The sequence below is a fragment of the Peromyscus leucopus genome, chromosome 20 (genome assembly GCF_004664715.2).
Source record: "Peromyscus leucopus breed LL Stock chromosome 20, UCI_PerLeu_2.1, whole genome shotgun sequence".
NCBI lineage: Eukaryota > Metazoa > Chordata > Mammalia > Rodentia > Cricetidae > Peromyscus > Peromyscus leucopus.
In genome coordinates this window covers 64521654-64548225 of record NC_051080.1, presented here as the reverse complement: position 1 = coordinate 64548225, position 26572 = coordinate 64521654, and the positions used below count along the sequence as shown (strand labels likewise).

The window sequence follows — 26572 nt, the reverse complement described above, 5'->3', positions numbered from 1 at the left end:
CTATTTCCAAAACAAAATACCCAACAACAAGGACAACAAAAGACTGAAAAGGAATAAATAGCTGTGTCAGAGCTTCATGAATTAATTAAAATACATCAGAGCACATTAAACTCCCCTCTGAACAGGCTTCCCTTTCTCACCCTTTTTTCTTCCTTCTTTCTTCTTTCTCCCCAAGTGTTCAGGACCAAAGGTGGACGGGACAGGCATTTGAATGCATGTATGTCTCTGCACCACATGTGAGCCTGGTGCCTGGGGAGGCCAGAAGAGGTCACTTGATCCTATGAAATCGGAAGCATAGACCATTGTGAGCTGCCGTGTGGGTGCTGGGAATCAAATCCAACTCCTCTGGAGGAGCAGCTAGTGTTCTTAACCACTGAGCCACCTCTCTAGCCCCATAAAAAATTTTAAAGCAAAGTAGCAATTGCTCTACTGTAAATAAAAAAAATTCTCTTCCTTAAATGTTAGATGATATGATAAAGTCAACAAAGAGTGTGGTAAGTTAGAATACTTTGCTAGGAGTTAGATTATACAGATAGTATTGGGTAACATTTCACAATCTGTTTAACGTAACTACTAGGTCTTTAGTGGCCAACTGCAATAAATGATACTGTTTGGACACTGTGATATAGAGACATACGTGTGTGTGTGTGTGTTTATGCACAGATGTATGTCTCTTGAGTATTGTTGAGGACCAGCCTTAATAATTTCTTCCCAGGAGCCCAGAAGACAGGCTACGGATGGTGAGAATTATTTTCGGGAAAAGAATCTATGTACACCATGCTCTTTCGTCTGTATACTTTATTTCTCTAAGACAAAATTCTGTCTATACAGCTTCAGTTCCTTCCTCACATTCAGCTCCTCTCTGTCCCTTCTTTTTCTGTCCCCTCATAGCCCTAGTAATAACTAAGCCCTTATATTTTTGATCTCCTCTTCATCCCCTGTTCCTTCATCCTCTATTTTTCCTTCCTCTTCTTCTCTTCTGACCTGAGACTTATTCTCTACAAAGATCTGCCTTGTTCCTTTCTCTCTGGCCAGGCCACTCAGCCTGGGCCAGGGATTCCACTCCAGTCTTCACTGCACCTGGTTATGCAAAAAGCCCTATTGTCCTGAGTCAATAGCTGTGCAGTGCTCCTAGGCCTGAAGGCAAGGGATGGTCTGAGCTTCATTTGTACAAGAAACAAAGCTATGCATCTACAGTCCACCTGTCTCCTAGGCCCTTCAGGGGTGTTACCTAGTGGATCAGTAGTAGGTCTGAGAAGCTTAACTGTTTGCCATATGGCCTAGTAGTATATGGGTACACAAGAACTTCATAGCAGAAGACAGCTGATATATATTGAAACTGAGTAACACCAAATATTCCTTGAAAGATGGCTTCATCTAGAAAAATTCCTTGACTTTTCTAGGTATAGTTTTAATATATAGCTGAATCTCCATAATATATTCTTGGGGCCTGCTGCATATATCAAATATATGTGAATCAAAATATATGTATCATCATATCATCATAATATATGTACATTTAACTTCCCAGACTTGTTGCTGAAATAGGCATAACTGAGCCAGGCATGGCTTGGTGGCAACACCTATAATCCCAGCACTTGGAAGTAAAGGTTGGAATCTCAAGAATCAAGGCTATCCTTGGCTACCTAGTGAGTTCAGAAACAGCCTGGGATATGTGAGACCTGTCTTGAAAACACATGTGCAATTGATAGCTACATAAATATCACTTTCTAAAATGTTGGGAGACACCAACGCAAGACAGAAGGGCAAGAGGTGACTGAGGAAGCAGGGAAGGACTCACACAGATGCTCTGTAACAGTGGGATATTTAGTGCTGGCATGAAGCAGTCACGTGGTACAAAGCTGGCATACACTGACTCACAGGTGAGCAGCCAAGTAGCCGAATCAGAGTTGAACCAGAATTCCTGTGGCTCAGGCCCAAGCCCTCATACTGATGGTTGCTGGCATTTAATCTCTTGGGCCATCTTTGTTTCCTGAGTGTGGGTGGGTGCCAGGGCTGCTCAAAACAAAGCCATCAAAACACAAAGGATGTCACTCAGCCTCCACAAAGCAGGCAGTATCTATCTGTGCGCTCACTCAAAACCTGGGGAATATGGCCACCCCGGGCCGGCTTCCCCTGACACCAGCTCTGTCGCTGACCCACATTCCCCCCACCCCCCACCCCCACCCCCCCGTGAGAAGTTCTGCCCCATGACTTTGGTTCCAAGACTGGAATCTCCTGGCTGACAAACAGGACCAGGCCCCGAAGTCTGCTGCCCATTTAACAATGAACAATGGCTATGGCAATGCCTGCTACCTTCGCATTCCAGAGGAAAGCCTGCATCAGTGTCTCCAGAGGAGCCCCAGGACATCCTAGGATCAACCAAGGAGCCACTGACAGCCGTCAATACCGTCATTGTGGAGACAGACCCGGCCACACAGAAGAAAAATCCAAACAGGCTGAGATTCCCCCCCCCTTCTCTGTCTGTCTTCCTCCCTCTCCCCTCCCCCTTGCCTGCCTCTCTCTCTCTCTCTCTCTCTCTCTCTCTCTCTCTCTCTTAAATCATGACAGGGAACAACATTAACCCTGCTGTTACAAAGAACAAGACTCTATTCTCTTCTCAACTAGGTTGGAAAGGACAGCATGGCTAACAGCAATTCCTACAAGGAGCTGGGCCTGGGTCCTTGTCCTTCCCTGCCAGTGATGGTGTTTCTGCTATGGAGTCCACTCTACATTATATGCCAGGCATCCACACCCGAAAAGAAGTCCCAGGGTCTTAGTAACTGTTCTACTGCTGTGAGGAGGAAGGAGAAAGAGAGGGAATCTCAGCCTGTTTGGATTTTTCTTCTGTGTGGCCGGGTCTGTCTCCACAATGACGGTATTGACGACTGTCAGTGGCTCCTTGGTTGATCCTAGGATGTCCTGGGGCTCCTCTGGAGACACTGGTACAGACTTTCCTCTGGAATGCGCAGGTAGCAGGCATTGCCATAGCCATTGTTCATTGTTAAATGGGCAGCAGACTTCGGGGCCTGGTCCTGTTTGTCAGCCAGGAGATTCCAGTCTTGAAGCCAAGGTCATGGGGCAGAACGTCTCACAGGGGAGGAATGTGGGTCAGTGACAGAGCTGGTGTCAGGGGATGCTGGCCCGGGGTGGCCATATTCCCCAGGTTTTGAGTGAGCGCACAGATAGATACCCTGACTGCTTTGAATGTGGAGGCTGAGTGACACCATGACCAAAGAACTCTCATAAAGGAGTATATGCAACTGGAGCTGGCTTACAGTTTCAGAGGTTCAGTCCATCATCATCATCAGGTCAGGAAGATGGAGGCATGCTGTCAAATGTTGGGGCAATTGCTGAGACCTACATCCTGACACTTAAGCGCGCGTGCGCACGCACACACACACACACACACACACACACACACACGACGGGGGGGCCTGGGCCTGGGGCCTGGCTAGTATGGGCTTCTAAAACCTCAAAGCCCATTCCCAATGACACACCTCCTCCAACAAGCCCAAACCTCCTGATCCTTTTCAAATAGTGCCACTCCCTGATGACCCAACATCCAAATCTATGAGCCTATGGGGGCCATACTCATTCAAACCACCACGTGGAGCATCACCTCCACTCCTAACATGTGGTTCCACACCCTCTCACTGAGTCCCCAGGTATCGTAATTTGAACCAAATGACACTTTTACTCAGCTTTTGCCCTTGAACTTGTTGGGCAAGTACAGGGGATGCTTTTCCCATCCCTCAGTTATACTTCCGTGATACTTGTAAACAGGACAGGGCTGGGGACAGAGATGTCATTTACTATCTTCCATGGTCAGAAAGTCCTGATTCTAGCCTTAGTTCCCACTCAGCCGTTCCCTGACCAGGAGGTCTCAGACAAATCTTCACATGACCTCTGATAGCCCTCGAAAATTCTTTGTGCCAATGAGGAAAAGGCATCCCTTTGAGGGTTAAGCCACCCTGCCAGCACTTGAAAAGTGTGACCTGACTCATAGGGACCTGAGGCAGAGCTTAAGCTCCTCAGCCATTTCCAAAGCCCTGGGTTCGGGTTCCACTCTTAGTTTTGAAGTGGGGCAACTAACACCTGTGCTGAGTGCTGGTGAGGCCAACAGGACCCGTGGAGCAGTCTGGGAATGGACCCCTGAAGAGACAAGCTCTGCTGCCCAGGTTCAGGCTTGCCCCTGAAGAAGAGCAAGGCACACCATGTGCTCTTCTGAGACTCCTACTTCCACCTGCAGAGAATCACCTTTTCCTGGAGTTTGATTTTAAAAAAAAAAATTATGGTGGGTAGCTGGGGGGATGGCTCAGTGGGTGAAGCTCTTGCTTCACAAGTGTGAAGACCTGGGTTCAGATCACCAGAATCTACATAACATCAAACGCAGTAACACACATCTGTAACACTAGCGCTCCGATGCCAAGATGGGAGACCGAAAGGAAAGACTCCAGGGACGCTCCCAGCCAGCTAACCTGGGAGCAAAATGGCAAACAAGAGACCTGTCTCAAACAAGGTGAAAGGTGAAGGCTGACACTAGAGGCTGACTTTTTTTAAAAAAAGATTTACTTATTTATTATGTATACAGTGTTCTGTCTGCACACACCCCTGCAGGCCAGAAGAGGGCACCAGATCGCATTACAGATGGTTGTGAGCCACCATGTGGTTGCTGGGGGTTGAACTCAGGACCTCTGGAAGAGCAGTCAGTGCTCTTAACCTCTGAGCCATCTCCCCAGAGGCTGACTTCTATCCTCCTCACTGGTGACATGGCAAATCCATGCCCTACTTACACACACAAGCAGGCATACACATGCACACATCATGTGCACATACACACATACTTCTCTTCAAAAGCAGAGTGGGCTCCATGAGTATGTCTGTGTGGCCTCATGGGAACCATGCTCAAAGAACCCCACATTTGCCTGAATACTCTGATAACATCATGTTGGAATTCATCACTTTGAGCATCGCTTGGTAGTGAGTCCTGAAAATACCGTGGGAGTTCTTGCCAACAAGCCTCCAACAGCAGCAGGCAAGCTTTCTCAACCCCATGTGAGATCTGGATAAGGAGAGTGGGAATGTCCGTCCTCTGCCTGAGCAGAAGGCCTGAGGCATAAGTGGGGTGAGCGGCAGGATGGTGCGTGGCCTGAGGCCAGGTGTCCTTGCCTATAATGAACACTGTGAGTGCAGTGTCCATTCTCTATAGATAACAAAAGAAGGTCTATAAACTGGCTGGTATGTAGCAGGTGTATCAGGTGTATGTAGCACCTCCTGGCTTGTTTCAAATACTTTAGTACAGGTCACGTCAGGCTGGCAAGATTGTTCGGTGGGTAAAGATACCTGTCACCAAGACTGGTGGCCTGAGTTCGGTCCCCAGGACCTATATGATGGAAGGAAAGAACACTGCAAATCATCCTGTCCTCTACATAGACTCACCTTCCCACACCCACAAACATATACAAACAAAATCAATCAGTTAATTAATACATAACCAGTTAATACATACAATCAATTCATATGTAAGTAAATGTAAGAAAATTCTATAGGAATTATTTTTTTAAACTAATGGACCATGACTTCATAACCCAAAAAAGGTAAGGGGTGGCCCAAAGCCCCCCCCCCCGTTGACTCTCAGAACCTATGATTCTCCATTCATGGAAACCTCTGTCAGACCACAGACTTGGTAAGGCCACGTAGGGTCACAAGGGCAGAAACCCAAATCATAATCTCTTGAGCCAAGGGTGAGTTTATGGTTGTCATTGATGAGACAGAAAGTCAAGGATCCAGGCACTGCCATGCTGGGGTATTTTTCTTCCTGCCCTCCTCCTCTGCCGCCCACTCTCCTCACTCTTCACTAGGTCCTGTTCTCATCTTCTTCTCTCTCACACTTTCTGTCTGTGGTACGTAATGGGCAAAATGGCCGCCAAATCAGCTTTCAGTTAAGAGCCACTCTGCTCCACCCGGCCAGTAGAGGGTGTCTCATTCCTCTCTCGGTATACTGACTAAGGCAAGGACTGAATGACTCTCTTTCAGCTGCATCCTTAGCCCTGAACCAGTCATGACAGCCAGAGTGACAGGGCAGGTGTCCACATTGCTGACCAATGATGATGCCGACCAGGCCTCATGACTGACAGTCTCATTTGGGAAATCGAGAATGGGGGGCAGGGCAATCCACCAAAGAAACAGTGATGCTAAGCAGATAAATGCCACATGCCCGTTGTCCCTTGGGCAGTTTGCTCTTCATTTCCTCTGTGCAAGGAGTAAAAGTAGAGTGAAGGCGATGTGGACCCTGTCCCCTAAGCCAGCTTCACTGAAGGACATACATAGATGCCTTGTGGAATGAGGCAAGACGAAGAGTTGAGAGAACTCAGGTGTACTCAAGGCTATTAGCTGCAGAATGGCGATTTAGCCTACCTTTACATTTTTAATCATGATCTGTTTCCTTTTTTGTTTTTGTTTTTGTTTTGTTTTGTTTTGTTTTTTGAGATAGGGTTTCTCTGTGTAGTTTTGGTTCCTGCCCTGGATCTTGCTCTGTAGACCAGGCTGGCCTTGAACTCATAGAGATCCACCTGGCTCTGCCTCCCGAGTGCTGGGATTAAAGGCGTGCGCCGCCGCCGCCGCCGCCGCCGCCGCCGCCGCCGCCGCCGCCGCCGCCACCACCACCTGGCTACGATCTGTTTACTTCTATGGTGATCTGTTATTTATGCAAATGATATTGGTTTTCCAGTTTAGTGCTAATGAAAATGTCTTTTTAAAATAACAAAGTCTGTTGACTGAGTGAAGGAAAGCCTTCACACTCACAACCTTATTATTATGCAAACAATAAGGCTATCAGCATATGTAAAAGACCACATCAGTGCATGCATTAATTCCAAAGACTAAAATACAAGATACAGCTCAATATATAAGTAGGACTTTTCTCTCCCAAGAGAATGAAAAAACTAAAAACTACTCTCTTGTCGGTTCACATAGAGCCTCCGGCACACTTAATGATGTTCTTCCTGTGTGGATGGCACCAATCCAGGCCAGCGAAAGAATCTATAATAAGATTTCCTCAGCTTTGACCTGCAAACCCCGTTCCCTAGATGTATTTGTTACATCTGTCATGGAGGACAGATACTCCAGGGACAGTGGCCAACTGTGTCATGCTTTGTTTGAGAGAAAAGGACACACAAAGATGGGTTGATATGAAAATCATTTACCTTAGAGTTGGCCTGAGCAATTGTCCTTGAGAGCAGAGGAGACTCTTCTCCCCTGATCACCCACGGCCCTCTGGCCCCAAAGAGTACCAGCCATCTCTCTGGGGCCAAAGCTTACCCAAGCTGATTTCCACCAACATCCACTTGTAGAGTGGCATCTGTCCTTTCTTGAGATGATGGCTTGGTCTTCTCTTCCAGCAAAACTAATTTAAGAATGACCGCATTATCTCCTTTTGAATTATTTCCTCTCCAGGCCAAAGAGAGAAGCCCTCAGGGTTTTGATGCAGACCGAGATGCCAAAAAGCTGTACAAAGCCTGCAAAGGAATGGGTATGAAATCATTTTGTTCATTTATTTGTCTTTGAAATTTGATTTAGCTTGATGTCATGACCAACTTTCCCATAGTGGCAGGAAGGTGACCTACCTGTCCTATGCATTGTAAGCTAATTCAAGTTGATCTCTTCTAGTAACTTCTTTATTTGAGGTCTCAAAGTTACCATAGGGGGCTCATTACTTTGAAGGGTATTGGAAGCTAAATCTTGTAGCATTTACTTTGACCTTGAAGTTATGGGGAACTTCATTAGGAATGAAGCTTATGCTATCTTAATCTTGTCTCAATCACTTTGGCCTTTTCCGTGGGAGGTCGTGAGGAATCAGATCTGACAAGAGCTGAGTGCAGGGCAAGGAAGAGGCATCTAGAAGTAGACAGGCCTGCTCGGCAGTGACAGCTTGGGGAAATCAGAGAAAAGCACAGAGGTTGCAGCTTCCTGCTTACATCCTGCTGCGGCTCATCTCTAGTCTCATGTCAGGCAGACAGCTGTCCAGGAAAGGCCTTTATGGAAGCCTCAGGATGTTTATGCCTGAGGTTTGCTGAGTGGAAGGGAACCCCAGGGTACTTTCCAGGCAGCTGACACTTTCCTGATGCTCTGTGGTGAAGTCCACATGCCTGGCCATGGAATGGAGACAGGAGTATGTTATTGGGTACGGTAATGATGTAGCATGCTTAACGTGAACTCTTACTTCCTCACCTAGAATTCATTTTAAGACATCCGGGCTGAGCATCTATTGAATACCAAAATCAGAGTTCTCATGTCCCTTTTGTATGTGACCTCAGAATGGAGCCAAGGTGCCTCTTGCTGGGTAGAGTGCCTGTGTGACCATTGCCTAGCTCAACGTCACTCATCCATCATTGTCCTTTTTAGTCTCCCCAACAAGCCTGTAAAGGATATACTATAAAGACTATCAGGTGAGAATGAAAGGGTTGGTGTTAAATATTTGCCCCAAATCATAAAATTATGAAACAAGGGTGGAGCCTTTAGACACTTGGCCATCTGAGAGGTCTTTGATTTGGTTGAAAGTGTAGACTCTCACCTCTTTTGACAAGTACACGCCAAAGTAAACATCATTGATAATTTGCCTTCAAGACTCTGTGGGACAGTCCTGCCAGAGCAGAATTTAAATGTCTAGAGTGAAATTCTCCAATGGTCACATAAGTCATATGATCCCTTTACTAACTTCAAATGTTTCTTTGAGATAGGGCCTTGCTGTATAGCCCAGGCTAGCCTCAAGTTGGTGGCCATCCTCCTTGCTCAGTGCTGGGATCATAGGCATGCGCCATCCCATGCAGCGTGGCAAGTTTCATCTGCAGCTATGTGCAGTCGTGGATGTGCAGGCCAACAAACAACTGCTGTCGGGTGTCCTCTTCAGCCACTCTTTACCTTGTTTGGAGACAGGGTCTCTCACTGAATCCGGAGCTCACCGATTGGCTAGACTGGGTGGCCAGTGAGGCCCCGGGATGCTCCTGTTTCCAAGCACCGATATTTCAGGTCTACACCACGTTTGTCATGGGGGCTGGGCATCTGAACTCAAGTCCTCATGCTTAACACAGCGAGGACTTTACCCACTGAGCAATCTTCCCAGCTCTGTTTTTGTTTTGAAGTCAGAGGCTCATGTAGTCTAGGCTGGCCTTGAACTCATTATATAACCAAGGTTGGCCTGAACTGATCTTCCTGCCTCTACATCCCAAATGCTGGAGTTACAGGCAGGTGCCACCACACCCAGTTTTACTTTAAATTTTTAAGAAGCCAAATTTTAAAAGAAAAAAGAATATGTGATGTATTATTTTGATGATACAGTCCCATTAATCTCAATTTATATAAAATTATCATTTTACCCCAATATTGACAAAATTATGAATGAAGTTTTTACATTCTGTTTTTATTTGTTTTCTTTTGTTTTGTATTAATTCTCTGAAATTTGGCATGTACTCTGTACTTATAGAATATTATGATGTGCATCAATCACCCTTCAAGTAGGGTGATTAGTCATGATTAGTCAGTAGCTGATGGGTTGAATGGAGGGCTGGAAGCCCCCAAGCAGAGCAAAGATTACATGCATTTCCACCCAGGCAAGTCAAAATTATAATGGTCCCTAATAAAATGATAGTTTATTCCTCCCAATGGTGCAAAACTTAGATTCCAGTTTGGGGCACTTTTGCTCTCCTGGGGTCTTATGATGCCCTAAGAATGTGGACAATCTGGGTTATGGGCAACTCAAAACAGTCCCTAACCTATCGCTAACCCTGACACTCTTTCTCAGCCTGGGCTCCTCTGCTGCCCCAACCCAGTTCTAGACACCACACCCTCCACCAGCTTCTGCCTAGACTTACTCTTCATGGAGTCATCACCATGAACTGACACCTCCAAAGAGAATGACTTAATATAACTGTGTATGGACCAACAGCCCCCTAGATACCAAAGCCACCAGAGATGGTCTAATACATGGCTTCTCAAATGTCCAAAGGCACACTAGTTATCAAGCTGTCTTTGACAGATAATGGGGAAGCAGGGGACTGTCCACTTTGCATCTCCAATAGGTCTCAGTTAGTAAGAACACTGCAGAGTCTGGGACCACATCTTAGGGTCACGCTCAGGTCCACTGAGGTGCACGGAGGTTAAACTGCTCAACCGCTTCAGAGCATGCTTCTGGCCTAGAACTCGGGTCCTAACTTTCAGCCCAGCACTGTTTCCCCACACTATGTAACTATCAGTATGTGTTGTGTACAGCACCCCATTGGCCCTCACTTCATGGTGACCATTAAGCCATTCCTTAACAGTGTGCTCAGATCCAATCAGGTCAGCCTGTGCATTAAGCATGCCCAACTTGTTCTCCATCACAAAAGGTTGAAGGGAGGCCTCTAGAAGGTTTAGGACCCCAGAATCTCAGAGAGTGGCCTTGTCTTTATTTGGAAAAGGGGTCTTTGGAGATGTGATTCAGTTAAGGATGCTAGGAAGAGAGCCCCCCAGGGTTACCTGGGAGGGTTCTAAATCCAATGACGGTGTCTTCCGAAAAGATAGAAGAGAAAGATGGCGGCGGGTTGGGGACATGTGAAGACAGGTCTCATATAGTCACAGGTCAAAGAATACCAAGAAGCTGGGAGAACCAGGACTATGGACCTATTGACACAGTGACTTCAGACTTCCAGTATCCAGAACTGTAGGGGTGCAAGTTGTATTGTTCGAAGGCATTGACTTTGTGGTAATTGACACAATGACCTCTGGAAAGGAATGCAGAGAACAAGTGTAGGCCAGTGGTCCCCTCAGGCAGACAGGATTCAGCCCCACTCATCATTTCTCTCGTCTCCTCTCTGCCCTTCTTCCCCACCATGTGAGAATGTGGGGCCTGGCCTCAAGCACCAGATCTAAGAACACAGCCTTCTGGGGTCAACCAGGTCAGCGTGGGCTGGAGTTTCTGCTACCAGTTTAGCATTGTTTATCTGAAACACGGAACCTTGTGGCCTTCAAACACTGTGGTCCCATCCTGCCAAAACTCCAACACCATCCAGTTGCTCTCCACAAAATTGCTGGGAAAGCATACCACAGATGCCCACAGGTACTTGCAGGCTGGAGATCACTTTGGCTCTGACAGAGCTATGTAATTACTCCCCATACAGCCGGCATGGAGGGTCTTTTTTTTTTTTTTTTTTTTTTTATTTTAAAATCGTTCCCAGAATCACTGTGGCCTGGCCCGAGTGCATCAAACCATTACAAATGTTTACAGGAAATCGCTCAGCAGCACAGCCTGCTTCTAAGACACATGGACCGTGAAATTTGGAGTGAAGTCACCTTCAGCAAACTGCTTCTTCTTTGGGTTGCAAAAACAGCTTCCAGGATCAACCCGAGACTTGGTCTCAAATGGCTTCTAGGGTATCTGTGTGCCATTGTCCTGCCCTTCCCCCACCGGCAGGCTGGTGTTGAACCATCCATCCCACGACCACTCTGCTCTCTTGTGTTTGTGTTTCTGCTGTTTGTTTTACTTGTTTGTTTGCTTTTTTAAACATGAGGTCTTGCATAAACCAGGATGGCCTTGAACTCATTATGTAGCCCAGGTTGATCTCCAACCTGTAATCCCCTTACCTCAGCCTCCTTAGTACTTGAATTACAGGGGTATATCAATGTGTTCATCTTAAGATCTCTCTTGTTTAAAAGCCTTCTAGCAAGGAAAATCCAGAGAACTAGATATTTTTCTAATAAACTGTTTCCCTGATTATCCAGATATAGGATGCATGTGACATCACAGTGGAGGAGAATGTTTGCTATTGGCCTTTGCTATTTACAGTCCCTCTGAGTATAACACCCAACTCACACCAATGCAGAGATAAGTCCTATCCTAAGGGTGTGCAAACGTCTCCTTCCATTCATACATACAAATATTCATTCATTCACTCATTCAGAAAGACATGAAAATACCAAATGGAGGCAGGAAGGCGTGGGAGGCTCTAGGACCTAAGTCTACAGTACCGAGGCCCTCGACAGGGACAGGAGGAGACCCAAGGGAAGGAGGTCCAAAAGGGTACATTCTATTATATTTCAAAGAACACGAAGTCTTTTCTGAGGTGAGATTTCTGGCACTCAGACATTTAAAAGTTAGTCACGAAAACATTGTACACAGATCCACGTCACCCAGGAGAAAGCCCTAGAGGAAACCAGGAGGAAACCAAGAGGGACGGCAGGAATGACAGTGTTGGAACCAAACTAGAAAGAGGCAGCAATTAACTCCTGCTGTTTTTGCAAGTGAGCTCATCTTAAGATTTTCTCTTTTTCTGGTTGGACCCAAATAGCTAAAATCTTCCCAGAATTAGAGGTGGAAACAACCCTTGAGATGAAATGACTGGTCCAAGGACACAAAGCTGGTAGCTACCCCATGGCTCTCTGTCCCCTGCGCTGGCTCTCTCCTTCTAAGTTCTGGCTGGGTCTTTCCAAAGACAGTCGTAAAGTGCTGATGCAAAGCCAAGGTGAAGGTAAAACATCATAGGTGTTTGCCAGGCTCCACCTTCTTCCCTCCAGCTAGAGTTTTTCCATCTCCTTCTGCTCTCAACACTTCCATCAAAATGTGTCAGCTCCATTTGCTGGTCCCCTAGGGTCCCAGTCTCCCAGCAGGGTAGTATTCACCCACCAGTTCATTCATTCAGCTCCGATCACAGGTCACTGCGCCAATCCCCTTCCCCTTCAACTGAAGGTAGTCACCAGCAACTGCAGGACTCACTGGGTTTGGGGTTGTAGAGAGAGGTCTTGTTTCCTGCCACAAAATCTGGAGGCAATGCTGAGGAGAGAGGTTGTATTCATGTCTTAGAATCTCATAATGACTCCCCCAAAATAACATGGCTTCAAACAATGGAAATGTGTTGATATTACAGGTCTGGATGGCAGAAGCCCCCCACGAAGGGGTTTGTGGCTCACATTACATTTCTATGGGCGGTGGCCATTTCAGAAGAGGCAACGGCCCGAGTGGGAGAAATGCCAGCCCAAATTCACAGGCGCTCAGCTTTGCATCACTTTCTTTGAGTAAATCAGTGCAGGACAATGCAACAGGCACTTTCACAGAACATGCTAGAACCACCATAATCCACTGTGTAAAGAGACTCAAGGCTATGTCATACTCATCCACATCCCTGAAGGGTCAATAATCCATTAGAAGGGATCTGGACCACCAGTGTTTGACCTTCCCCAAAATTTTGCCAATACAAATATTATTGACTTAGGATTTCCTTCTTATTCAATGTATCCTTAACTATTGTTCTTTCACAAAACACAAGTTCACATTAAAATTAAATCATAATTACTAAATGTAAAAATAGTCATAGATCAGCCTTTCTAAGTCAGTTTCACACTTCCAGTCCTATGACATAGGGAACACAGGTCAGTGAACCCGGCAGAACCTTCGATTCCCCCAAGCTCCCAGTTATGGCTGAAGCAAGATAGATGTAATTGACGACCCAACAGTGGCCCCTACCATTGAGTGACCACTGCCCAGGCAGGGCCCAGACCCCAGACTCACAACTTCACATCTCTGCAATCCTCTAACTGGTCCTAACACTGGTGATATAACTGACTATGGAAAAACACAGAAAACAGGAAATTGACTCTTCAAGGCTTATGAAGGTAACTGAGCTACCAACAAACATCTTTAAGATAAGCTAAGTGAGCCTTGTGTTAGTCATCATAGAGATGGATCTAGAAGAGCAGCTTGGGACCAAGTTGCAGGAAGTCTTGTTCCATTTGGGGATTCTGATCCAACCCTAGGAGTCATGAAGACTCATGATATTTAGGTTATGGGTGAGATGATCTGGGCATTGCAGGGATCAGCGCCTTGCATCAGGGACACTAAAGGCAGTCAGTGGCATCGGAAAGCAAAGGCAACAGAGGTGAACCCTTAGGTGACTTTTGATTTTCTAACTAAGGTGACGTCATGCATGGAAATGAAATAATAGGGCAGAGAATGGACTTAAGAATTTAGCAAAGGAATCCAGCAATGATACCCTGCAAGTAGAAATGCCTTGGAAAGCCATGACAATGTGGCTACAGGCAGCTGGAAATAAGGTGGGAACTCAGAGGAGATAGCTAGGCTAGACTGGTTGGTCTGGAATGCATTAGCAAAGAGCAGTGGTCCTCTGAATGGGAAGATCACAACCAGAAAGGCCAATTGGAAACTGAGCTTACAGGGGAGGGAAAAGGGAGGTCAGCATATGATGCCAAGAAGGTGGGGGAGGGGAGAGACTAATGGGAGTCTGGGGTAAACTAGTACAGTGTTTGTAGTTCAGAAAGATGTATACAGGGACCAATAAAATGTTCCTTCCTCGGCTTCCTCATCAGTCATTAAGACTGAACTAGATGGCCTCAGAAGTGCCTTGTAGAGCTCACAACTGCTGAGTGTTGTTGTGGGACCCTAGCATACTCTATCATTGGTGAGCATCCCTTGCAGGGTGGCCTGGACACAAGCCTTCCGTGGACGTGAGACAGTGCCAGGTCCTTGGGCATTTACGTTGCTTGTTGTCTGTGGTATACAGCTTGCTGCTATATACACCACGGACCTCTCTTTGGACTCTTTTAATTCTCACATACCTTGGAACTACATGACACCGGGTTGTAGGTGAGGAACTAGAGGTGTGTCAAAGTCTTTTGTGTGCATGTATACACACACACACACACACACACACACACACACACACACACATTTGTGGATAAGATTAATATTCTGTCAATTTGGGTTTCAATATTATCTATTCAGTTATAAGTACCCAGAGGATAAGGAACAAAACATACTCTTTATTAGGTCTTTAAATAACTTGATTGAGATAGAATTCATATACCATATAACTTACCCATTGAAAATATATAGTTCAATGTTGTCCTAGTTAGGGTTTCTATTGCTGTGAGGAGACACCATGAACCACAGCAACTCTTACAAAGGAAAACGTTTAATTAGGTGGCTTACAGTTTAGAGGTTCAGTCAATTATCATCATGGTGGACATGGCAGCCTGCAGGCAGACATGGTGCTGGGGAAGGAGCTGAGAGTTCTACATCATGATATGCAGGAAGTGGTCTGTCTCACTGGGTGTAGCTTGAGCATAGGAGACCTCAAAGCCCACCCCCACAGTGACATACTTCCTCCAACAAGACCACACCTATTCCAACAAGACCACACCTACTCCAACAAGGCCACACTTACTCCAACAAGGCCACACCTCCCCTTAGTGCCATTCCCTTTGGGGGCCATTTTCTTTCAAACCCCTACAAGTGTTTTTCTATATTCATAAATATATGCAGCCCTACCACAGTTAATTGATTTTAGATGAGACTGGATGTATTCAGCATGATATGGCCATAGATAGTTGACTGATTTTAGAATACTATCATCTTTGCATACACCCTGTCCACCTTGTCAATGCCTAACCCACCTTGTTCTAGATTTTCATACGAATAGAATCATACAATACGTGGTCTTTTGTGATTGGTTCCTTTTACTTAGTCTAACATTTCCAAGGTTCATTCATATTTTTCTGTACTCTAGTCCTTATTGTGACCTGGTAGTGTAGATGTAACCAACCGTCTTATTAAATAAGAAACACAAAACCAATGTAAAAGAGAAAGCCAAGAGGTCAGAGCTCAGAGCTAAAATCTCACCCTTCCTCCTGCAGTGGTCCCAGCTTCCCGAAAGAGAGCTATTTCCCTGTGTGTAAGTCGTTTCATAGTCATTCTGCCTTCTCATTGGTTGTAAACCCAAACACATGACTGCCTCATCACTGTCTGTATGTACAGCCCCCCAGATCTTAAAGGCATATGTCTCCAATGCTGGTTGTATCCCTGAACACACAGAGATCTATGGGGTTAAAGGTGTGCGCCACCACCGCCACACTCTGTCTATGGCTCTAATAGCTCTGATCTCCGGGCAACTTTATTTATTAACATACAATCAAAATCACATTTCAGTACAATTAGAATACCACCACATGGTAGTACTCTATTATATGGATACCCCACATTCTCTTTAGCCATCTGTCTCCTGATGGACTTTGGGATTTTTCTGCCTTTGGCCGATTTTGGCCAATGCTGCTCTGAACATTGTGTAGATTTTTTTCCATTCCCCTGGGAGTTAAGTTGGGGGACATGCCATAGGCATTTCTCTTTCTAACCATGCCTCTTACTGCCCTGCGCACAGGGTGAAGTCTCCATGGGTATTTGTGTGGTTAGAAAGAATATGGTTTTCAGCACCAGACAGTAAAGCCATCAGGCCCATCCAGTCCCATTCTAGGCTCTGAATAACAACAACGTCCATCGCGTTTCTTGATCATCATAACTTTGTCTGTCTCCTACACTTCAGGGACGGATGAGGCGGCCATCATCGAAGTCTTGTCAATCAGAACATCGGAGGAGAGGCAGCAGATAAAGCAGAAGTACAAGGGGAAGTACGGCAAGGTATGCAGGGCTGTGCCAGCCTCAGCCTCCTCTACACACCCCTGGACGGACAACACAGTTGACGTCAGAACACAGTCTGAGAAAAAGGCATTTGGAACCTTTCATTGACTAGACAAAAGACTAACATTGCTATTAATGCCTATAAATCAGTACTCCATAACTCACTGGGTTTTTTTTTTTTAAGTAACCTTGTTTTTCTATTACATTTACTCATTTTTCATTCAATTTGGACTAATCTCACATAATAACTTATAGATGGGACAATGATTTGAAAACCAGTTTCCACAAGTGGGGCCTAATAGAGGAATATTCTTGTATTCAGCTGTCTTTGAGATTCATACTTCTTCATAAATTATTGGTTCAGAAAACTTTAAAGTTATTTCTTTTACTTTTGAGATGACATAATTAAATCATTTTCTCTTTCCCTTTCTTCCCTTCCAACTCTCCCACATAATCCTCATTTCTTTCTTTCAAATTCATGGACTCCTTTTTCATTGTTGCTACATACATAGATCCATACACGTGTATGTGTGTGTGTGTGTGTGTGTGTGTGTGTGTGTGTGTGTGTGTATCCATATACACAGAGCTGAGACCACTAAAGAGATGCTAAAAAAACTCCAGAGGAGGTTGAACACTCAACCATAAGTCCTCACATCAGCTGAGCCTTGGGAACAGTGACAGCATGGACCCACGGCTAGTTATCAGAAAAGCCAGCACAGAAGTCGGGGCTTCCTGTGCCTGCTTCTTGGGCTTAGAAGCCTAGAAAATACCAGCTTGGCTTTCATGCCTGTGGATCAAAAGACCGAGGAGCTGGGCCTCTCTGTGGTCCTAAGCAATGCCTCTCTGACCTGGAAAAACATATTTCAGATATCTCAGTGGACCCATACTGTATAGTCTTGAGGAAGGCCTGCCTTGGTAGGACGCAGTGTTAGGGAACGTGACAGTAGGGACAGAGGCATCATATCACAGTTCCCTTTGAACAAAGTAGACCCCCTTGCATAAAATATTCTAGCTTTTCCTCCCAAACCCAGAGCTCAGAGATCAATCAGAGAAATAGTTGATTTGTGTTTTCTCAGAAAATTCTTTTCAGGGTGGAATAATAATATTCTTGCATAATATACATTACCATGAGTATTTTTTTTTTTTTTGAGCATTGAATGTGGGCACTCTGCTGAGTTTTTCATGAATTCTCATTCCCCCATGACCCTATGACATGTCTTGCTATTCTTCCCCATAAAAACACTGACCATTAGTGGAAATTGTTGAGTCTTTTCTAGCTTAATGTTTAGGGCACATTCTTCATTTTCTGAGGTTTATTAGGAGGAGAGAATGCGATTCATCTGTTCTTTGTGGGGCTGTGTGGAACTTCAGCTGAGAGGAGCTCTCAGAACTCAAAAATGTTCTGTACATGTTCTTGCTGTTGCAAGTCATCTCGGGGTGGGGAGGCATCAGCCCTGAGCAAGGTGCCTCTCGGCCAGATTTAGGGGTAGGAGAGAGATGAATGGCCAATTGTGGCAACCACTGTCCTCAAGATCATTGCTATGGCTGTCTGGGGCAGGAGTCCTGTCCCTGGAAACCCACATAGTAATGTGGGCAGACACCCATCTTCTCTTCCCATGACTCTTGCAGTCACTTGCTCTGTGCTTCCTGCAGGACTTAGAGAAAGTGCTCAAGAGTGAACTGAGTGGAAACTTCGAGAAGACAGCCTTGGCCCTTCTGGATCGCCCCAATGAGTATGCCGCCCGGCAGCTGCAGAAAGCCATGAAGGGCGTGGGTACCGATGAAGCTCTGCTCATAGAGATTCTGTGCACCAGGAGCAATAAGGTCAGTCTGGCTTGAGCCCTTGGTCCCAGCTCCAGGAGGACAGGTCACTCTTGCTCAGAGATGGCTGAGCCTCTGCAACCACACCCCTCACCCCCCGGGGAAGCTCATCCCCTACATGGTATCCATAAGTGGATAAGATTCTGGGCAGAAATATATCTGCTAAGCTCAAGCCAGAAGAACGGCTCTTCTGGTCCTCAGGAGGTCCATCCTTCATGTTGCTGCCCCTGGCTTGACAGAAAAGCTACATCCATCTAAGTTTTGTTTTTCTAATGGATGTGGTTTTCAGGAGGCAGGATTCTGTTTTATCTGTTCCCGCTCTGACTTTGTAGCCCTTCTGCTGTGAATATCATTAGGTATGTTTGTGTCACTGCCTCGTACATGGCTGTCACCTAGCATAGAGCAGAAAACTTCAATAATGGGCAAAGGGGGGTGGTTCCAGGGATTCCAGTGAGTGGCCCCAGGGACCACTAGCATCTCCCGGGCAATTCTGTGTCAGTGGGGTTTTTGTTGTTTTTCTTTGGGGTTTGGGACTTGGGGGTTTTGATGATGCTGTTTTTGGCTTTTTCTTTTCTTTTGTTGTTTTGTGTTGTTTTGAGACAGGGGCTCATCTAAATGTAGCTGAGCATGACCCTGAACTCCTAATCCTGCTACCTCTGTCTCCTGAGTGTTGGGATTATAGGCACACACCACCAAACCCAGTTTTATGTGGTACTCGAGATCAAACTGAGGGCTTCGTACGTGTTAGGCAAGCACTCTGTCAACTGAGCCGCATCCCCAAGCCCGATCCTGGGTCCTTCTATTAGCAGTCTCCCCACCTACCCTTGAGAACGCACCACCCTTTTAGGGGCTGCGCAGCACATTTGTTAAGGTGCAGGCACAAGCCAACTCATCGTTGGTTCCCAAGCCAGGAGGGTCGAGAATAAGATCCACAAATCATTCTTAGAGAACCCGCCCTTCTCCACAACTTCCCAGTAGAGTGGGGAGGCATGGCAAAGAACGTGCCAGAAAAAAACCAACATTCTGAAGCTCCCGGGAGGGAACAGTGGCCGTGGGTAGAACAGATAGCAAGGAACGTCTGAAGCACTGCCCTGCCACCATGCTTTGATGTAAGGACGTGACCTGCTGACCACCTGCTTCCTCTGCTTGACGGAGACTCAGGCTCATTCATGTCCCCACAGCACCGCCATGAACCAAGCCACGGACGAAATCACCAGTCCTCCTCTGAAACTCTGGGGTTAATAAAATCCCTCCATTTCTTTTTCCTTTTTGGTGCTAGGAATTAAATTCAAAGCCCACACCTACCAGGCCAGTGCTCTACCAATGAGCTAAACCCCCAGCCTGTAACCCTTCCATCTCCAGGAGCTAGGGTAGATCCTCAGAGGAGGACTAGCACAGACCCCCATCTGAAGTCACTCCATTTTCTCTGTTCATGCCCACCTTTCCCAGAGATGCCCAGGTCCCTGCAAAGCAGCACCCGATGTCATGAGCAAGGAGTACCTGCTTTTGTGAGATGGTTCTTTACATTATTGTTTTCTTCATCTTAGCATGGTTCCTCTAAGATCCAAGCAAATGGTTCTTTACATTATTGTTTTCTTCATCTTAGCATGGTTCCAGTAAAGCCTTTCTTTCAATCAAATAGACCTGGTGGTGAAAAGAATGAAAACACACACACACACACACACACACACACACACACACACGCGCGCGCGCGCGAAGGTGGGGAGAGCTGGGTAGGTGGAAAACACAAAGGGGAGGGAGCTGCATAAGCAAATGAGCTGGCCCTACCACCTGGCCTGCCCTCCCTCCCCTCCCTCCCCCCCCACTCCCCATCCCCCACCCCCCACCCCCCCACCCCCACCCCCACCCCCCACCCCCTCAGCCCACACCTGCTCCCTCGGTGCCCTCCCCACACCTGCTCCTCCCTGACTTTCCTTCTAACTCACTTCCGAGCTGGGGGACCGGCCGGTCGACCGGGAAATGCCTGTTCTTAATCACCCACCGCTGGCTCAAGTGTAAGTTGAGACCGCTCTGAGGTGGGAGACTCCACACAGATGTAAAACGATTCCTGCCCGGACACATTCTAGAGGGAAACCTGTACCGCTGACCCCGCAAGTTGTTTAAAACAGAGGCAAACTGGAAACCACCGAAGCAGCCACCCATGGGAGGTTGGCTGAATCAATTGTGGCTTAGGCTAGCAAGGGACGCTTTCTGTCTCTTCCAAAAAAAAAAAAAGTTGATGGTAGCTGAACCTTCAAGGCAACATGGAGTTAAAAACAAGCCACAAAAACAACAAGCCCTGTTTTCCACTGTCTAAACATAGGATGCATACAAAATGGCTCTAGAAATTCTGTTGCTAAGATTTCTTCCCTCGGGGAGATGTGAACAATGCCTTCCGCTAGGGTCCCAATGACAAACCGAAGTACAGTTCCACAGAATTCACTCTGGGGAACCAATGAGTTTATTAGGCTTGCTTATAGAGCAGACAGTGTGGGGTTACAAGCTGGAGTGTGGGTGGCCGTAAAACAGCCACACTGGAAGGTCTGCACGCAGCATGGATGCGCACCCTGCTACGGCTGCACAGAGGCAGCTCCCTTGATGTCACCGTTACAATGAGGGCAGAATGACACAGAACTGGTTGGAAGGAGTGGCTGTATAGTTAGGTAAGGACCCCATGATCCTCTACACCCCTTATCCCATGAGGGAAGGTCCACAGTCCACAAGCCGAGCTCTGATGAGCTTTTGCAAGTGGGTATGGCTGAATTTACAGAGATGGCTGGCATTTGGCTTGGAGGAAGTACAGTAAGCATATATACACGTATCCAGGACAGAGAAATATACTCTCAACTCTAACCTTGGCTGCATGGGTGGAGATGAGGGAATGAGACTGGGTTAAGAGACAGGCAGAGCACTAGCTTAGCTGGAATATTCCTACCTTCCGCTTACTAATTGCCGGTCACCGTCGTACCTATGTTTGGGTTAAGGTGTGTTATTTTGATACATATAGACAAAACGTCATGGTCAAGTTTGAAGAACCAGTGAATCCCTCACCTTAAATAGTCATCATTGCCTTTATGGTGAGAACATTCAAGGCCCTCTCTTCTAGCCGTGTTGAAATATCCAATATATTCTTGTTAACTTCAGTTGTTCTACTGTGCTTACTAGAACTTCTCATTCCTGCCTCACTGCGTATCAGGGCTTCTGTAGCTGTGATAAAATACCAAACCAAGAGCAACTCATGGCAGGAGGGGGGTATTGTAACTTAAGGTTCCAGGGGGATAAAAGCCCACCGTGGCAGGACGTCATAGCAGCACATCTTCAGTTGCCTTCAACAGCAGTAGAGCATGAAGCTGTAAACTCTTGAAGCCCTCTCCCCGTGACATACTTCTTCCAGCAAGGCTGTACTTACCCACAGCCTCCACAAACAGAGCCAGCAACGGGGGACCAAGTGTTTAAATGCCTGAGTCACGTGGGACATTTTTCATTCAAACTACCACGCACTGTAACGTAGTACCATTGGCCCCTCCCTGACCCCTAGCTCTCCAGCCTTTGGTAACCACCATTCTACTTTCCATCCCTATGAGGTTACCGTTTTCATAGTCCATAAATGAGTGAGTTCATGGGGTATGTGATTTTCTGTGTCTAGACTATTTCATTCTCTGTACTCCAGAGTCAACCAAGTTATCTCAGATGACAGAATTTCTTTCTTTTTATGGATGAATGTTATCCCATAATATAAATAGACTATATTGTCTTCATTTGTCTGGTGACTGGTCCCCCAAGTTGACTCCATTTCTAAGGAGACTGTATGCATACACTACTTACATGTTTGAAGTGCTTACACAGAGAAGGTCATTTTACACTAGCAGATTCCCCAGGGGCCTGTGTGCCCTGCTCTATAGGGACAACCACCTCAATAGAAAGTCACAAAGGCCTCCTGCATCTGGAGACGGACCTCTGCCTCATCTGTGTTTCCTATTGACTCCCAGCATGGACATTAATTTTTTCATCCATCTTCCTAGGAAATTGTCGCCATCAAAGAAGCCTACCAAAAGCGTAAGTAATTTTTGTTCTGGCTTTGGATTAAGTTTTGTTGTTTGTTTGTTTTTGTTTTTAACACTGCTGGTAACTCAGTCATCCACTTTCCTCTTTCCCTTTTTCTTCCTCAAAAGTATTTGGCAAGAGCCTTGAAACTGATGTCAAAGACGATACAAGTGGAAATCTAAGAAAGATTCTGGTGTCCCTGCTCCAGGTGAGAATAAACAGAAGAATGGGTCTTGAAGATCTTCTGTGACATGGGCCCCTGAGGCTCCAGACAGACATCATCCAGTTCTCACTGACGGACCTCGGTCCACTCTCCCCATTTCACTGCTCCCACTTGAGCATACTGACAGCAGAGAACATGAGTGTGTAGATTTCAACCACAGAAGGAAGACTGGATAATCCCCTTACATTTCACTGCTCCAAACATCACAGCTCAATGCATCATGGCCCGTTATCCACCAATGCCCATGGGCCAAGGGTCCAGATATCTGTTAGCTGAGCCCTTCACAGAGGGTTTCCCCACAGTGAAATCAACCTGGCAGCCTAGCAGCCACCCAAGGCTTTGGAAGAATTCACTTCCTTGGGGACCTCTGCCTGATGTGACTGTTCTCTGCTAGCTGTCACCCAGAGGCCATTGCCAGTTCCGGGGACTTTCTCTTGCTCCCTACAGCTTACAGCCCAGCTGCCTGCTTTCTCCAAAGCCAGCAGCAAGAGTTCCTCCGGGGCCTCCACCTCTGACCTTTAAGAACTCTCATCTGATTGGGCCAGGGGTCACCCAGGATAATTTCCCTTTGGATTCATTTGCCTGATTAGAGACCTGGATTACATCAGCCAAACACCGCCATGCTATCTGACATGATGTCATCATGAGATACCATCTCATCTGCTTTATTGCTCCATTCACACCCAAGGAAAGGGGATTCTACCAGGACTCAGGTCACTGGGGTCATTTTAGCACTCTCCCACCCACCCAGGGCTTTCTTTAGATGTCCATAAACTCCCACGACCAACTTTCAGAGTTCTTTGGCATTGGCCACTGAATGCGGTATTTGGGGAGGCAGAATGCTTGCTTCTTAGTGGATATGAAGTTTCATTAGCTTTCACTGAAGACTGTAGATTTGGTGAGTTACCATTGTCAGGTATGAGACAGAGACAGAGAGAGAGAGAGAGAGAGAGAGAGAGAGAGAGAGAGAGAGAGAGAGAGAGAGAGAGAGAGAGAGAGAGAGAGAGAGATCACAGAAATTAGACTGTTTTCAGTCTTTCCCAAAAGATGGCAGCAAAGAGCAGTCCTTGCTACTCTGTCAGACTGAGCTGAGCTTCAGCCATCTCCCCCTTCTTTCCCCTAAAGTCACCCCTGTATCACAGGGCTCATCGGCTTTTCTGTGGTCAAGCAGGTACTTAAGTTAATGGCAATACATCCATCTTTGTAGGCCAGTCGAGATGAAGAAGATACCGTGGACAAAGATTTGGCTGGTCAGGATGCCAAAGACTTGTATGATGTAAGTGTTTGCATGCACCTGGCTCCACACATTCTTTTGGTTTTTCATTTATTGGCATTGTTTTAACAGGCATTTCTTAATGAGAGTCTCTTTAGAATAAAACATGTCCTTTGATAAGTGAATATATGCTACAATCTGCCTAGATCATATTATAAAGACTTGTTCCTGTTCTTATACTCTGGAGTTAAACACCTGTGATCCATTTGGGGACACAGGATGGAATAGATAACAATGCAGGCAGATATGTATTGTTATATACATATATACTGCGGGCTGGAAGCTTTAAGTACTCATCTACCACTAGACTTCTATTGCCTGCATGTTTTGTACATATCTGTATGTGAGGCCTGCTCACAGTCTTATGAGGGGGGTCTCTTGGTTCTTACCTTCTTAAAGAAAAGAATCCGGTTGAAAGGCATAGATAGTATATGCAGAAGTTTATTAATAAAGCAAGTACCCCAAAGAGAGATTGGAATGGGATTCCCCAAAAAGAGAATACCCCAAGTGGGGTCTGCTTTGCAGGTGTTAAGGGTGTTTTGTTGAGTATTTATGAGATGGGTGGCACACTCGTGGGATGAGATAGTAACTTTTCTCTCTCTTATCATGATGGACCAGATCTCTGTTTTAGGGTATGTCTTCTCATGAACCTCTAGAAAAGCCCACAAGGTAGAGAGTGAAAACCACAATGTAAGTGACAGTGTAATAATGTCAGGGGCTTTGGAGGACACAGGCCTTTAGTTGGAGTGCGTGTGTAGCAATAGCAAAAGCGGTTTCTGATATGTTGAGAATGACCTAACTATGAATTCAAGGGTGTTTAACCACCGAGTGGCATTCTGGCAGTCGGGAGGCGTAGCCGTTGTACGTGACATGACAGCGGTAGCATTCTCCATCACGTTATATTTGAGTGCCTGCCTGCCCAGTGTCAGCAGCAATATCTGTCCAGTCTTCTCCCCTGGTTTCTTTTCACGCTGTTTGCACTTGGCCCGTCAGGCAGGGGAAGGCCGCTGGGGTACGGACGAGCTTGCCTTCAATGAGGTCCTGGCCAAGAGGAGCTACAAGCAGTTGCGTGCTACCTTTCAAGCGTATCAGCTCGTAAGTAGAGAAGCCCTGAGGCTCAAGGGCTCCTTCTGACACGGTCCGGAGCTATTTCTAAAGGAAGCCAAGCTCTGGGATGTAGGACTGAGCGTCGGGGATGGGGTCATTTACATCAGTGGTTCTCAGTGGTAGGAGAAGGAAGGCCCAGGGTACTGCTAAACACACACAGAACAGCTCAACTGTGCAGAACTGACCAGCCCTGATTGTGGAGCTGAGGTTGGGATACTCCGGGTTACAGAAGAGCTAGGGCAGCAGAGAAGTATCATGTTTAGGAGCAAAGCTCTAGACTCAGAGGGTCCAGGTGCATATCCTGAATCTACCACTAGCCAATGACTAACCTCCCCATCCTCTTTTGTGAGACAGAGACCACGGGCATCATCATCCCCACAGAGTCATCTTAAGTGTGGGATCAGATGCAGGCTCAGGACCATATCTGGCATGTGGCAAGCATACAAGTGTTTGCTTTCATTTTTTACGATTACAATTTACCGTCAGCCTCACAGGACTGATGTGCTATACCTCAGAAAAAGGCTCCTGAGAAAAACATGCATAAATTATGTTTTTAATCTCACGGTCGCCATGAGCCAACAAAATGAGCTGGCTGTTCCAAGGTACTTAGTGATTAAGTCCTTTTCTGAGAGAAAATCTTTAATTTGCAAAAAGACTACAGGGAGTTTCAGATTTCTTTTGTCTTCTGTTTTGTTTCTGGGGAATGCTTTCACCTCTTCAAAAACATTTCTGTGCTTTGCACCTGATTTCAATTTCACAACAGTATCAGCACTATCGCATGGGCTGAATGGTTATTTGATGGTGGCCCGCAACAACTGGACAAGGCCAGTCTGCAGAGCAAGGAGCCATCTGTAACTTATCAGGACCACACAGCAAGTCGGTAGCAGAAAGTGGATGAGGACTCCAGGACTCCCCGGCTGAGCTCTACCTTGGCCGGCCGGAGCTGGCTGCTCCTCACTCAAAATAGCCTCACGTGTGTGCGGCCCCAGATGAAAAGACAAAGCTTTGGGATTGTAGCCTTACTGTATGTCAGCATTAAGGGCCTCCTGCTTTCAAATCGTGCCCAGTGTCATGATCAAAGGCAGCTGACACCATCCTCCCCATTCTCCATGCCTGAAGCCCATGGCCACTGAGCTGGAGGACTTATATGTGATCTATGTCCTCTTTCCACATCACAAGGGCCACAGATGGAGTTTCTGAGGATGGCTAACATTGGAGATCACTATAGAATCTCTCTCTCTCTGTCTCTGTCTCTGTCTCTGTCTCTGTCTCTGTCTCTCTCTCCATGAATTAGTGACTACCTAAATAAACTACTAAAAACAAGCAGCTAGGATCTAGGCCACAAAGTTCATCCCCAAACAGCGATAAACAGTTATCCCTTGGGAACCCACTAAAATGAAAATTCTCAGTCCTCTCTTTGGTCCTGATGAACCACATTTCCTTGGGTCTGGGTCTTGAATCTGACACATGCTGAGGTTTGAGAAGTCAGCTCTAGGCTTATTGGAGCTCTGTGCCTTGGTTTCCCCAGTTGTAAAATAGAGTTAATAGTACCTACAAGAGTTTGATTGTATTAGGTAGGATTAAGATTCTTAAGGGTTGAATGAATGAACAAGAGCACTTAGTGCCTGGCATGTGGTTGGTGTTC

At 46.3% G+C, this 26572-nt stretch overlaps 1 protein-coding gene across 1 annotated transcript in view; it reads left to right on the top strand.

Moving 5' to 3' along the window:
* Positions 1–26572, top strand: part of Anxa13 (annexin A13) — a 55704-nt gene that overhangs the window by 19184 nt on the left and 9948 nt on the right. Inside the window, exons 2-8 of the mRNA XM_028871881.2 lie at positions 7459–7534; positions 16365–16459; positions 18113–18283; positions 22303–22336; positions 22453–22532; positions 23755–23823; positions 24814–24915. Coding sequence (XP_028727714.1) covers positions 7459–7534; positions 16365–16459; positions 18113–18283; positions 22303–22336; positions 22453–22532; positions 23755–23823; positions 24814–24915 — 627 coding nt within the window. The remainder of the gene's footprint in view (positions 1–7458; positions 7535–16364; positions 16460–18112; positions 18284–22302; positions 22337–22452; positions 22533–23754; positions 23824–24813; positions 24916–26572) is intronic.